The sequence below is a fragment of the Elephantulus edwardii genome, unplaced genomic scaffold, assembly GCF_000299155.1.
Source record: "Elephantulus edwardii isolate Elephantulus edwardi_28Jun2011 unplaced genomic scaffold, EleEdw1.0 scaffold00052, whole genome shotgun sequence".
NCBI classification, from domain to species: Eukaryota; Metazoa; Chordata; class Mammalia; order Macroscelidea; family Macroscelididae; genus Elephantulus; species Elephantulus edwardii.
In genome coordinates this window covers 11,741,092-11,755,351 of record NW_006399802.1, presented here as the reverse complement: position 1 = coordinate 11,755,351, position 14,260 = coordinate 11,741,092, and the positions used below count along the sequence as shown (strand labels likewise).

The following is a 14,260-nucleotide window of genomic DNA, read 5'->3' as shown; positions in this document are numbered from 1 at the left end:
GAGAATAGGAAGGACATGAGTAGGGCAAGTTTCAGTGACAAGCACTGACAAACCTTTTCTTCAGTCCCTGCCTTCTTCCTTGCCCAGAAGAAATCCTTTCCATCACCACACCTCCTCACCACTAGGATACGGTGATATTCTTAACATTCTAAATCTGTAAGCAGTTTCATGCTTAAATGGAGGGGGGGGGGGGTGAAGTCACTATTAATGGAAATTCTTGGCTATTTAATTCATAAATTATTTAAAGCAAGGATCTGCAAACTTTTCCTGGAAAGCCCATATTCTAGTTTCCCAGGCCATACGGTCTCTGTTACAATATACCATAGAAAGAAAACAGACATAGACAATACATAAAAGAATAGGCGTTTTTGTTCCAATAAAACTTTATTTATAAAAAAATAGGTTTGGAGTTGGATTTGGCCCACAAATTGTAGCTTGCTAACCTTTGACCTAAAGTAACATTAAATGTTATTTTTCTTAGAAAATAATTCTTTGATTCTTCTCTGCCTGTAAATACTCCTTGATTACCCCTTTGACACTGTTCCCACATGCACACACAATGCCATCCCATTCTAATTTCTGAAATGAAGTAATACAATTGATGAAAGTGATGACATGAAGAGATCATTATCTCTGGAGCAGTAACAAGGCAAGCAATGCTTTAGGATGAAGAGGCTTTAGATTGAGACTTTAAACCTGGTTCCTCTGTGTGATCTTACACATGGTACATAACCTCTCGGAACCTTTATTTCCTTGTTGGCAAAGTAGAAATAACAGGTGCAAATTTACAGGATCGTTGTGAGGATTAAGCATAGTAAAGCATCCAGCCTTAAGCTTGGCATGGAGCAGGCATTCAAGAAATAGTAGTTATTAACCCACATTGGCTCTTTAAATAGCAAAGTCAAACAGGGCAGACTCAGCCTGAAAGCACTGAATTCTGTTCTGGATCCAACCTACAGACCAATACTGGATCTAGAGTGAGAAGCAGACACAATCATTTACACACACACAGGACTGGATAAGACAGCAACACTAAATTTGAAAATAATGTGCAAGACAGTTTTATCAAATGCTTCTGACTAATTATTTGTTAGGCAGTCCCACTCTACCAAACCCGCCTGGCTGTTAGTGGTTTGAGAACCTTCTCTCAGGCTCCCATTGAAGTAATAAGATCCTGCTCTTTCATCCACAGATTCTCAACAGCTGGTGAGTGGGAGAACCGAGTGTAAACAACCTCCTCAGAGTCCATTCTTCCGGGCTCAGGAGACCAGTCACCTTTTCCTCAGCTGAAAAACAAACACATCAAGAAAATGAATGCATGTCTCCTCGGGGAACAAGAAACGAGATGCAATCAATAACAAGAAATAGCTTAGTATCATCTTTAGATACTGTGAAATACAAGAATAAGTACATGCAAACTATCAAATCCGAGAGGCATCATAGAGCATGAGTTCAAATCCTGATGCTATCCCCATTATCAGCTCTGTGTTCACAGGCAACTTACTTAACTTCCAAGCCTTCATCTCCACAAATGCAAAAAAAAAGATAATCACATATTTAAGTGGCTGTGAGGATTAAATTGATTAATAAGTACAAAGTATGTATTTAGAACATAGTAAGGAATTTTGGAGAAGTGTTTTCTAGTATCGGTATTAGTATTATGCTTTCACAAAGAAGCTTTCTGAACAGCTCAGCAACTGATCAGAACCAACCTATACTAAATCAAATTCAAAGCTAATCTAAAAAGAATGTTTCTTGGGTACTTTCATACACTCAAATAAGAAAATAAAATGATAGTGGGTTTTTCACTCCTTTGACTCACTTTGTCTGGGACAGGTCAGACCAGAATAATGGATAGTCTCGCAGTTCAATTTAATTTGGGATCAGTGACTGAGTATTGATAATGATAATTGATACTTCTATTGTAGCTTTGCAAAATAGTAGCCTTATTTTTAGGAAACACACATTCAAGTATTTAGGACTCAAGGACAATGTGTTTGTGTAAGTATAGAGATATAAGGAGCTCAAGTGGCTTAGGGTGGCCTCAAGATCAGAGGAAGACTCATCAATAATCTGCATTATGCAGATGACACAACCTTGTTTGCTGAAAGGGAGGAGGACTTGAAGCACTTGTTGCAGAAGATCAAAGAATATATCTTCCAATATGGATTGCATCTCAATGTCAAGAAAAAAATTCTTACCACTGGACTGATAAGCAATTTTCATGACAGAGAAATGATTGAAACTGTCAACAACTTCATCTTACTTGGATGGACAATCAACACCCTTGGTACTAGCAGCCAGGAAATAAGGAGAGATATTGCACTGGGAAAGTCTTCAATTAGGGACCTCTCCAAATTATTGAGGAGCAATGATGTCAATTTGAAGACTAAGCTGCACCTGGTTTAGGCCATGGTCTTTTCAATCTCTTACTGTGCATTTGAAAGTTAGACAATGAATAAACATGACAGTAGAAGAATTGATGCTTTTGAGCTGTGGTGTTGGAGAAGAATACTGAACATCCCATGAACTGTAAAAAGAACAAACAAATATGTCTTGGAGAAAGTGCAGCCAGAGTGCTCCTTAGAGGCAAAAGAGATAAAGCTTCATCTCACATACTTCAGGCATGTTGCTGAAAGAGGCTATTCCTTGAAGAAGGACATCATGCTTGAAAAAAACAGAGTCAGCGAAGGGGAAGAAGACCCCAACCAGGTGGAGTGACACAATGACTGCTGCAATGGGCTCTAGTGTGTCAGGAAGTGTGAAGACAGCACAGGGCAGAACAAGGTTTAGATCTTTTCTTTGTAGGTTCACTATGGGTCGTACTTAACTCAATGGCACCCAATAACAATAAAAGGGCTTAGTGGAAAACCCACTGGAGGGTCAGCAATGGGTTGATTCTGAGTTGATGGTAAAAAAAAAATCTGTATACATTTACACAGAATTTGTGCCATTCTAAGATTATAGAGCAAATTGGTATCCTTGTCATACACATTCTGTTTAATGACATTGATCACAATCCTCACATTTTAACTGCACTCTTCCTGCTTCTTCCCTGTGTTTCTCATTTCCACTAATCTTTCTATACTCTTACCCCTTCCTGTGTTTTATCCCTTGGCAAATGCTGCCCCTTTGACCTTGTATGGTTGATTGGTCTAAGGGGTAAGTACCCTCCTGGTGTCACTGTTCACCTTATAAACCTGTCTGTGGTTTGGCTGAAAGTTGAGTCACAGGGGCCATTTTTTTCTGGGATCAAAGGTGATACACCTTCACCCCTTCTCATCCCCACCCCCCGCCAGTTTGAAATAATTTGATTTTTTAAAACCACATCATGATGGGCATAAAAATGGGCATACCAATCAGTAAGCATCCCCAATTTGTTGAGCATGCTATCACACATATTTATTGACAAACACCTATGACAAAAAGGTCAACAGTTCTTATCTACCAGCAGCTTCCTGGAAGGAAGCTAAGGCAGTCTGCTTCTAGAAAGCTTTATTGTTGTATTGTGTTCTGTCGCCCCATAGCTGATCTTCCAGCAGATTTTCAGAGGCAATAAATCTCACAGGAGTTGACTGCGCATTTTTCTCCTACAGAGTAGCTGGTGGATTCAAACCATGAACCTTTGGCCACCAGAACTCCCTATAAAGATGTATCATTTTGAAAACCCTTTGGGATGATTGTACTTTGTTCTGTAAGGTTGCTATAAGTGAGAAACAACTACATGACAATAGGTTTGGTGGTTTGATTTTTTTTTCTCTTTTAAATCAAGCACTGTGCCCCTGCAAAGAGAAGCAGATGCAACAAGATACAGTCCAGGACCATTTCCACTTAATCCTACTGTATTTAGTATCCTCCCTCTCTTGCTTTCATTGTTAACCATTGCTCGTCCAAACCAACTCAGAGTTATCTATCTCTCTGTTGGGTTTCTGAGGCTACAAATCACATAGGTGAAGATTCTCATCATTCTCCCAGAAACTCTGTGGAAGCTGTTGGTGGATTTAAACTGCTCGAGGGGAGTGGTCTCTGGGTTGGCAGCACGACTCCCTCCAGACCACAGGGCCAGACATCCCTGTATTTCTGATGCTCATGAAATTCTGTTTTACCCTCTCAAGAGAAGACCCTCCATTGGTCTAATGTCTTTGGACCACTTGATTTGTTTAAAAAGTTTTACATTTTTTTTTTTTGCATTTTAACTGAAAGTGCAAAAATCCCAAGAATACATGACTAATATTTTTTCATATGCATATATCCATGTAATATCCAGAGGTTACATTTAGACTATTTCCTACACCCAACATGGTCCTTTCTGCCCTCTCTTAGCCATCTTAGTCCTCAAACTGACACTGTCCCTCAATAATTTGGAGATATCCTGGACTGCAGGTGTGCCAGTGCAATACATCTCCTGATGAGACTGCTGGGACCGAGGGTGTTGACTGTGGACCCAAGTAATAGGAAGTCATTGACAGTTTCAATCTTTTCTCCATCTATCATGATGCTGCTTATTGGTCCAGTGGTGAAAATGTCTTTTTTTCTTAATGTTGAGATGCAATCCATATTGAAGGCTGTAATCCTTGATCTTCTGCAGCAAGTGTTTCAAATTATCTCTACTTTCAGCAACGAAGGTGGTGGATGAATCTTCTGATCCTTATGCCATATTCTTCTTCATAGAGTTCAGCTTCTTGAATCATTTTCTCAGCATAAAGATTGAATAGGTAATAGGTATGGAGAAAGGATACAACGTTTAACTCACTTTTTAAAAAATTTTAAACCATGTAGTATTCCCTTGCTCTATTTGCACAACAGCCCCTTGGTCTAGGTATGGCTTTTGCATGAGCATAATTAAGCGTTCTGGGACTCCCGTTCTTTTCAATGTTAGTTTGTTATGATCGACACAGTCAAATGCCTTTGTATAGTCAATATAGTCAATAAAGTACAAATAGACATTCTTCTGGTGTCGTCTACTCTCAGTCAAGATCCATCTGGCATCAGCAATGATATCCCTGGTGCCATAATCTCTTCTAAATCCAGCTTGAACTTTTGGCAGCTCTCTAGATAGATGTGCTGTTCTAGATATTTTTTATGGTCTTTAGCAATATTTTGTTTGCATATGATATTGTTCAGTAATTTACCCATTCCATTGGATCATCATTTTTGGGAATATGGTTCTCTTCCAGTCAGTCAGCTATGCTCCAAATTTTCTGGCATAGACTGGTGAGTGAGTCCAGGGCTGCATCTGTTAGCAGAAACATGTCCATTGGAATCCCATTGATTCCTGGAGGCCTTATTTTTTGCCAACATCATCAGTGCAGCTTGAACTTCTTTCTTCTTCATCATTGTCTCTTGATCATATGGTACTTTGTGAAATTTTGTGTGAGAATCCTTTATCAAATAGGCTATTACAAATAGATGGCTGGCCTTGTCTCTTCCAAGGTGGCTTTTGATAGAAGTTATTAATTTTTATATCATCAAATGGAAAATTATGTTAAAGGCAACTTAAAAGGGAATAACTTAAATTAGAAGTGTGGACCATATTTCTGAGTTTGCTGTACTACACTGTAATAAAAATCTAGTGCTGAGAAGGAAAATCTCTTTGCTCCAGGGTTCAAGGTTATGCTTATTGTTTCAGATATCATCAAAACTGACATGACCAAACCCACACTGTATCGTGCTGCTCTCAGATAGGAGACACCAGTAAACAAGAAGAAAAGGATTAATCTTGGGTACTTCTTGCCCTGGAGGCTATTCCTGAAGACCATATTGCAACAAAGCTTTCATCCTTAAAGACTAGATGTAGCTTTCAGGCCCAGGGAGACATTGTCTCTGCCACCTTCTTTACAACTTCTATGTCAACAATCTGATATAATTTTGGATAAAATTCATGCAATCCCTGCAGCTGCATCCTTACAACAAAGTAAAACAGAAAGAGGAATATTCTATCATACATAAATAATAACATTTATTACATTTAACAAGGAGTGGCCTGAATATATGTTTGGCCTACTAGTTAATGATTGTCAAACCAACTGTTCATAACCTATAGTCACTCAAAAAAAAAATCCCAAACAATGAAACAAAACAAAAAAACTATAGTCACCTTTTGATTTTTCTTGACCTATTAAAACAAGATCATTTCATTATGGTCATGTTACTATCATTGGTAACTTATCAAATGGTTGAGATATTGCAGTATAGGAAATACAAGTGCTCAAATAAAAAATATTATGTTGTACAAAGTCCAAAGAACATGCTCAATAAATATTTATCTGATTAACCTGCAGGAGATGTGGTAGAACACCCCTTAATCTCTGGAAACTGTCAATTTGTAAGCCTACATGGAAAGGGAGAAATTAGGTAGCAGGTAGAATAAAGTTGCTAATTAGCTGATCTGTAACTAGGAAGATTATCTTGGATATTTCTAGGTGGATCCAGTCTAAGCATCTCAAATTATCAAATGAAATCCATTGCCAATAAATCGATTCCAATTCATGGGAACCCCATATGTCCTTAAAAGTGGAGAAAGAAAACTGGAAAAGAAATATACAGAAAGCAGCATGGAAAGGACATTGAAGATGGAAAAAGGATGCCATGAGGCATGGAAAGCAGGAAACCACTAGAAGCTGGAAAAGGCAAGGAAAAGGTTCTCCCTAGAGCCTCCATCCAGACAGGAAGGTAGCCTGCTGACACCTCCATTTTAGCCCAGTGAGACTCATGTAGGATTTCTGATATCCAGAATTGGAAAAAAAAAAGAAAACTATGCTAATTAGATACAGCAGCAATAGAAAATTAGTACAGAGATGATGCCATTTAGTCTTTACTGTGGTCAGCCTCCTACTGGTTGATGAATTAAAATGGCAACAGACTTGAAATGTGGACGAACTAGAATAGTAACTGGAACAGGAAAAATTATGAGCTAACACTGAGTTGGATACTTAGTTCAAGAACTCTAACCACTCGTTCCTAACACAATTTTTAGAAAACTATAGATATAGAAGCTGTTCTCCACTATGCTAAGACAGGATATATCCTAAAACAATAAATATAGTAACATTAAACAAGGTATTATGGGAGGCTCTTGTCCACTATGCCGTGGTGGGCAGGATAATGGCCCTGCAAAAATGTCTATGCTCTGATCCCTAGAAACTATGGATGGCAATGAAGAATTAAATTTGAAAATATAATTCATTCTTTCACCTTCTATTATCTAAATAGGTTGAATATAATCACAAGTAAGTTTACAAGTGGAAGAAGACAGTAGAAGTGTCAGAATTCTACAGGAGAAATATGTGACCAGCCCTTGCTGGCTTTGAAAATGGAAAAGGCCATAGCCAAGGAATGCATGCAGCCTTTGGAAGCTGGAAAAGGGGGGGGGGAACCCCAACCCAAATTCTTGACTATGTTGCCTGAAAAGAAAAGCTCATAATCCTGTCAACACCTTTGATTTAGCCTAGGAAGACCTTCACTTCTGACTTTAGAACAGTTTTCTTGTGGAGGCGGTGGGGTGGGGTGGTTGGGGTGGAGATATTATTTTAAGCACTAAATTGACAATATTTTGCTGTAACAACAGAAAGAAGCTAATACATAATCAATGCGTTCTGAAATTGCAGTCAGTGCACTGAGCTATGAGAACACAAGTGAGTATAACTGTATGAGAAGAGGAAATATTATTATGTACAATATTTGAAAGACAACTGTCTGACCAACTGACTGGAAGAGAGCTATTGTTTCTACAGGGGAAAAAAAGTGATTCAACAGAATGTGGAAATTATCAGTCAATATCATTAATATCAAATAAGTAAGATCTGAACAGAACGGAATGATCTAATATAAGCTGAATTGTAAAGGATTTGAGATATACAGATATCTCACACACACACACACACACACACACACACACACACACACATGCCAGAGGATTAAGAGATATCTTATAAGTTATAAGAATATGAGCAAAATACTTACCTGGATTTTTGTTGTATTTAAATTTTTTGGTTGTAACTGGACATTCATTGGTTAACTTATATCATCATTTTATTTATTTGCTTGCTTATTTATCAAATTATCCCTTTGATCATATGTTTTAAAAGAGTAGGCTTGAATTCAGACTTTAATGGATAATAGCCGTGTGGCTGAAGAAATTATGCATCTTCCTCTAGTACTTTTCATGTGCAAAATTGTAAATAATATCTACCCTGCACAAAATTGTAAATGAGATCACGCAAAGAAGGGCATGGTGACTCCTTCAGAAGAGTTACTCAAGAAATCGCAGTTGTGAGTTTTATTTCTTTTTTTAATAATAAAAAAAAGATTGAAGAAAGAAGTAATAGTGGGGAACAGAAAAATGCATGGACAGGAAATGATTCATTCTCCTATTCAGGAAAATGATTTAATTTATAATTTAAAATGTTGTTGTTATATGTCATCAAATCAGAACCTATTCACCTGATCCTCCACCACGTTTTCCGACTCTGTAGATTGCAAAGGAAGAGACGGCCGATTTTTCTTCGGAGAAACTAGTGGATTCAAACCACCAGCCTTTGGAGCCTTTCACTAAGCCACCAGAGCTTCCCAATTTAAAATAAGAGCCATAAAATAAATTGCATTTTTTGAACTTAAAAAAAGTAATGTAAGTGTTCCTATAAACTAAAGATCAAAACAGTAAACACATAGCATGTTGGGAATAGCAGTGCCAGGCACTGGGCAACCCGACCGAGTTCTTGGATGCTGCTCAATGCAAGTACATTGCCACCTACTGAAAATACTGATGTACTGCATATTTCAAGCAATTTAAGATTTTATGGTGACAGAAACTAAATTACACCAATATTCTGCCAACAAAATTAGCACACAACAAATGAGATCATGTATAAATCATTCAAATGATACTTACTTTAAACATAAAAAAAGGTTGATGTAGAACATGATGTCCCCTTAATCTTGGACATCTAGAAAAACATTAGTTTTCAGTGACAGCTTCCTTTTAGGAAGATTTGAGTGGGTTTACTTAAGTTATCAAGATGAAAATAAAATTCAAACTCCCTGTCATGAAGTTGGTCCCAACTCATAACAACCTTCTATCAGGTTTTGAGGCTGTGAATTGCAGCAGGAGGAGGCTGCCCATTTCACAGATTTGAACTATTCGGAGAGACTTCTGGTTAGCAATGCAAACATCTTACTGACTACACCACCAGACCTTTCTTTATTTTAAAAAGCAATACAGAATTAGTATTTCAATGAGAAGCAAACTTACGAAAATATACTTAAAAATTCCCAATACAAAACAACTTTAATACCACACAATTCCCTTCCTCTCCCAATTATGAAGTTTATTAGGGAAGTAACAGGTTCTAATTCAGGCTGGAAATACTCAGAATACAATTCTGTAGTCAAGACAGTTTTTCCTCAGGTTTGCTCACAGGCAGGTTCCCTCGGACCTTTCAGCCTTCCAGCTGCAGGCTCTGCCTTTCAGGTCTGAGAAGTTACAGAACTCCTTTAGCTCTGTCGGTTGTGGATAAGCCTTACGCCACCAGTAAGCCTATGTTAAGGTGCTGGGCTCTGAATCCACGGGCCAGGAGTTCCAGTTCACATCTCTCTCATGCAGCTCTCTAGTTCTCCATCAGTTCTCCGGCTGCAGATACCACTGCTTGTCCCATCTTGCATGGGAATCTTTTGACCCAAAGAATGTGCTGCTTGTTCTTTCTTCATAGTAGTGAGATTTCACCTTACAGAATTTTCACACACACACACACACACACACGCACACCATGGTATTTCTTAAGTTGTTTCATATGCATATCAAAGTTGGACAATGAATAAGAAAGGATGAGGAAGAACTGATGCCTTTGAATCAGCGTGGTGATCAAGAACAGTGAATGTATCATGGAGTGCCAGAGGAACAAAGCTGTGTCGGAAGAAGTGCCATCAGAGTGTTCCTTAGAGGCAAGGATGCTGAGAGATTTCATCTCACATAATTTGGGCTATCAAGAGAGTCCACTCCCTGAAAAAATGCCATAATGCTTGGAAAATTAGAGAGTCAGCAGAAGAGTACCGGATAAGTAACTCAGCGAAGACCTTCAACGAGAAGGATTGACAACAGTTATAGCAACAACGGACTTGAGCATGGAAAGGATGCATTATGAGGATGGCACAAGGCTGAGCAGGGTTTCGTATTTTTTTTTATATATGCTGTAACTAGTTGGAGGCAATTTAACAGCACATAACAATAAGAACTTGTTATATATTTATATTGGTGGAAAATCTGTTAACAATCTGCATTATGCAGATGGCACAACCCTGCTTGCTGAAAGTGAGGAGGACCTCATGCACTTGCTTCGGAGGGTCAAGGACTGCAGCCTTCAGTATGGACCGAGGCTCAATGTCAAGAAGACAAAGATTCTCACCACTGGACCAATTGGTAGCATCAGGATGGATGGCGAAGAGATTGAGATTGTTCACAGCTTCAGTTTGCTCAGCTCCACGGTCAACACTCTTGGCACCAGCAGACAGGAAATAAAAAAACGTATTGCAATGGGATAGCCTGCTCTTAGGGACCTCTCTAAGGTACTCAAGAGCAACGCTGTCTCTCTGGAGACTAAGGTGAGTCTGATACAGGCTATGGTCTTTGCAATCACTTGTTATGCATCAGAGAGTTGGACAATGACTAGGGAGGATAGAAGGAGAATTGATGCCTTTGAGCTGTGGTGCTGGAGAAGAGTATTGAATGTATCCTGGACTGCCAAGAAAACAAACAGATCCATCCTGGAGAGGGTTAAACCAGGCTACTCCTTGGAGGCAAGGATTCTGGGGCTTCGTCTGACATACTTTAGACATGTTGCAAGGGAGGGACAGATCTTTGGAGAGGGATATCATGCTTGGTAGGGTTGGGGGACAGCGCAGGAGGGGAAGACCTCTATGAGTTGGATTGATTCAGTGACTGGGGTAATCGGGATGGGTGTGTCAGAGGCAATGTGATTGGCACAGGATAGAGCAGGGTTTAGGGCTGTTGTACATAGGGTCACTATGAGTCACAAACGACTTGACGGCACATAACAACAACACACTAATGTGTAGTAGACATTCCTGGTTTTCTTAAATTGGAAAATAGTACTTTGGAACTTACTTTTCCACTTAAATTATATCAGGTACATCTTTCTAAGTCAATGATAATGATCTAAAACATTTTTTATGCCTTGGTAGCTTAGTGGTAAGAAATATTCAAATTCACCAGCTGTTCTGCAAGAGAAAGATGGACAGTCTCCTTCTGGGAGATTTACAGCCTCCGAATATCCACTGGAGGGTCAGTTATCAGTCAGTTCTAAAATGATGGTACATAACAACAATACCAACAAATCATATTCCATCCTACAGATGAGTCAATTGCATACTTAGACAGTAAGTGAAACCCTGTCAAGTACATTATTGAACATGAAGTTTGTAATCTGTGAGAGAAAATCTACATTAGAGAGCAACAGTGAATATTTAAGCATAATTTGTCATGATGGAGGAAAACATAAACAAAACCAACGCAGGATGTGAAGAGAGAAAATGATGGATACACAAGGTAGTTCTAAGTGGTCTATCGGAGGAAGAAATAATAAGTTTGGATTGGAAGGATGTGAAAAGCTTAGGGAAAATTAACAGCATGTATGAAGACTTTGACTTGCAAAAATTCTTCCTCACACTGGAACCTGAAAGGTGGTGCATGTGGCAACAGGAGATAAGGAGTCAGAACTGAGAGGCTCTCACTTGGAACAGACTGGATAGATGAAGCTGGAGATCTTCTAGGCCAGAGCAAGTCTGTGGTATTTCTATTCTGTGGAAATAACATAACAGGTTTGTATTTTAGAAAGCTCACTCTTAGCACAAGGATGGAAGAGAAGAGACAAATGAGGGGAGTACTGCAATAATCTGAACAAGAAGTGATAGTCTTTGAGATACACTACCTTGTAAAAGAAGCAGGAGTGGCATCTACTTCCTAAACATCATGTCTCTGGAAACTCTATGAATTTTGAGAAATGATACTTATCGAAAGGCTTCAGGTCTTTTGTTCAGAGGGTCATTATGAGTCATGCTCCACTCTACGGCAATCAACAACAACAATCTTCTACGGAGCAGGAGATGGAGGAGTTGATTAGGTTTAATAGTCAGCAGTAAACAGTACATCAAGAGTGACTGCTACTGTTTGTAGGGTCTCAGGCAAGAGGACAAATGGAAGATCCTAAGTGCATTCTCTTCCTACCCCCTCCTTGAGCCCGCACTATGCAAAACACGGTATCCTGTAAATCTAAGCTCCATCTGTCCCACCTATACCACTGCAGTCATAGTTACAATTGGCACCCACCTGGAGGAAAGGATATGTGGAACAGAAGCCTGTCTTATGTGGGCCCTTGGGTTGGGGAAGGATGTAGACTGCAAGTGAGCACAGTTAGCCTTGCAGATTCCTTCCCATGTGGGAAAGGATCCAGAGAAAAAATTGCAAGAGCAGGGATCTGGGTGTTCAGGATCTAAGGAAATGATTGCTCTCATGGAATCAAATGAACTTTGAAAACTCTCTTTAAGTTACCTAGATAATACTGTATGCTTTATGTATGCAACTCTAATTCTTCCTTTTCCATCTTGATTGCTCTGTGGCTCACGGTTGATTTCATTTCATCTCTCAAGATGCTGATGGAGTCATCAACCCCTTTGTATCTGGAATTACTGGTTCAGTTGTGTCGTCTGACAAGCTTTGTTCACATCCTTAGCACTGTTTCCTATGACTGCGAAACAGTGTCTCTGAAGATGTTATTAGTTAACATGAGGTGGGCACTCATCTAATAGGACTGATGTCCTGATAGAAGAGTCACAGATACAGAGGTTCACAATGAAGACTGCCATGTAAAGTCAGGGATGAAGATGGGAGTGGGGCTGCCCCAAACAAAGGAAAACTGAGGGATACCAGAGGCTCTTCTCCTGGAACTCGGCCCCGCTGACACCTTGATTCAGGCAATCTCCTGCCCTGAGATTTACAGCCTCTGAAAACCTGCTGTAGCATCAGCTATGGGTCAGTTCCAACTCGATGGCTCACAACAACACAACAACAACAATAACAACAATCTCCAGACCTGTGAGATCTGTATTGTTTTAAGGTGTTCAGATCGGTTGCAATTTGTTATGGCAGCTCTAGGGCATTCTAGATGAGGTTACTTGAACAATGAGTTTTCTTCTGTGTCAGGAGTAAGTAAACCTAACTGAAGTAATACTGACTTCCTGGCTTGATGGCATCTACTCCTTGTTTAAATTGATGCTTATCTGATATAATTCCATGTGTATTTTGGAAGCTTATAGAACTTAATGTGACACATTTTAAAAGAAAGAGGGAAATTTAAGAACGGCTCTAGCTTTTTAGTTTGAACAACTAACGGTGGTGGCATTTACTGAAATGGTAACAACTAGGGGACATACCAGAATTAATTTGTCCATTCCTTATCAATAGACTATTGAATTGGTTGCAATATTTTATAATTAGAAATAATACTTCGATGCATGTTTATACTTAGAAAAGTATAGAATCACAGAGCTAAAGGCTATTTATATGTAAAAAATATTTTTTACATATATTTCCAGAAAACTTTCAGAAGAGCTAAATGTTTTCCTCACATTGTTAACATTATGTTAGATTTCTGACTACTCAGATTAAAAATCCTCCTCCTCATTTTCCCTTTACTCCTTCAATAACTAAACTTCTGTTAAGTCCTTACAATGCCCCACACAGAGCCAGAGATAAATCTAGCTTTGTTCCCTGATGGGAGGTTGGGAGATGACCCGGGGAAAGGAAGAGGTAAAGAAGATTCTAGAGTGGTGAACTTGGATGACTGGGAAATCCTACCCACTAACTCCTTTGGCTCTGGTTACCAGGCCAAGCAAACTAAACCCTTACATTTAGGTAGGTGCTGCCCTAGAAAATTTGGAAGAAAAAAGAATATTTATTTTATGCCATCCACTTCCTAAACTCCTTCCCTTTGGAAACTATGAACTTTGATAAACATTGATAGTTGTAGAGGGGCTTTGGGCCTTTTGTTCATGGGGTCACTGTGAGTTGAGCTCAACTCGAAGGCAATCAACAACAACAACAACAATAACAGATCACAACTAGGACACTGACCTGGCTTTGCCACTGGAACTGCAATTTGGAAGGCTAATGAGTTACTTAAGAATTGCACAAATATGACCCCCATACCCTGTAGCAAATGTTGTTGTTATGTGCCATCGAGTCGTTTCC

At 39.2% G+C, this 14,260-nt stretch overlaps 1 protein-coding gene across 1 annotated transcript in view; it reads right to left on the bottom strand.

Moving 5' to 3' along the window:
- Nucleotides 1–1,063: 1,063 nt before the first annotated feature.
- The window catches only part of SLC44A1 (solute carrier family 44 (choline transporter), member 1), a 67,491-nt gene continuing 54,294 nt past the window's right edge, over nt 1,064–14,260 (bottom strand). Inside the window, exon 11 of the mRNA XM_006886908.1 lies at nt 1,064–1,286. Coding sequence (XP_006886970.1) covers nt 1,272–1,286 — 15 coding nt within the window. The 3' untranslated portion in view covers nt 1,064–1,271. The remainder of the gene's footprint in view (nt 1,287–14,260) is intronic.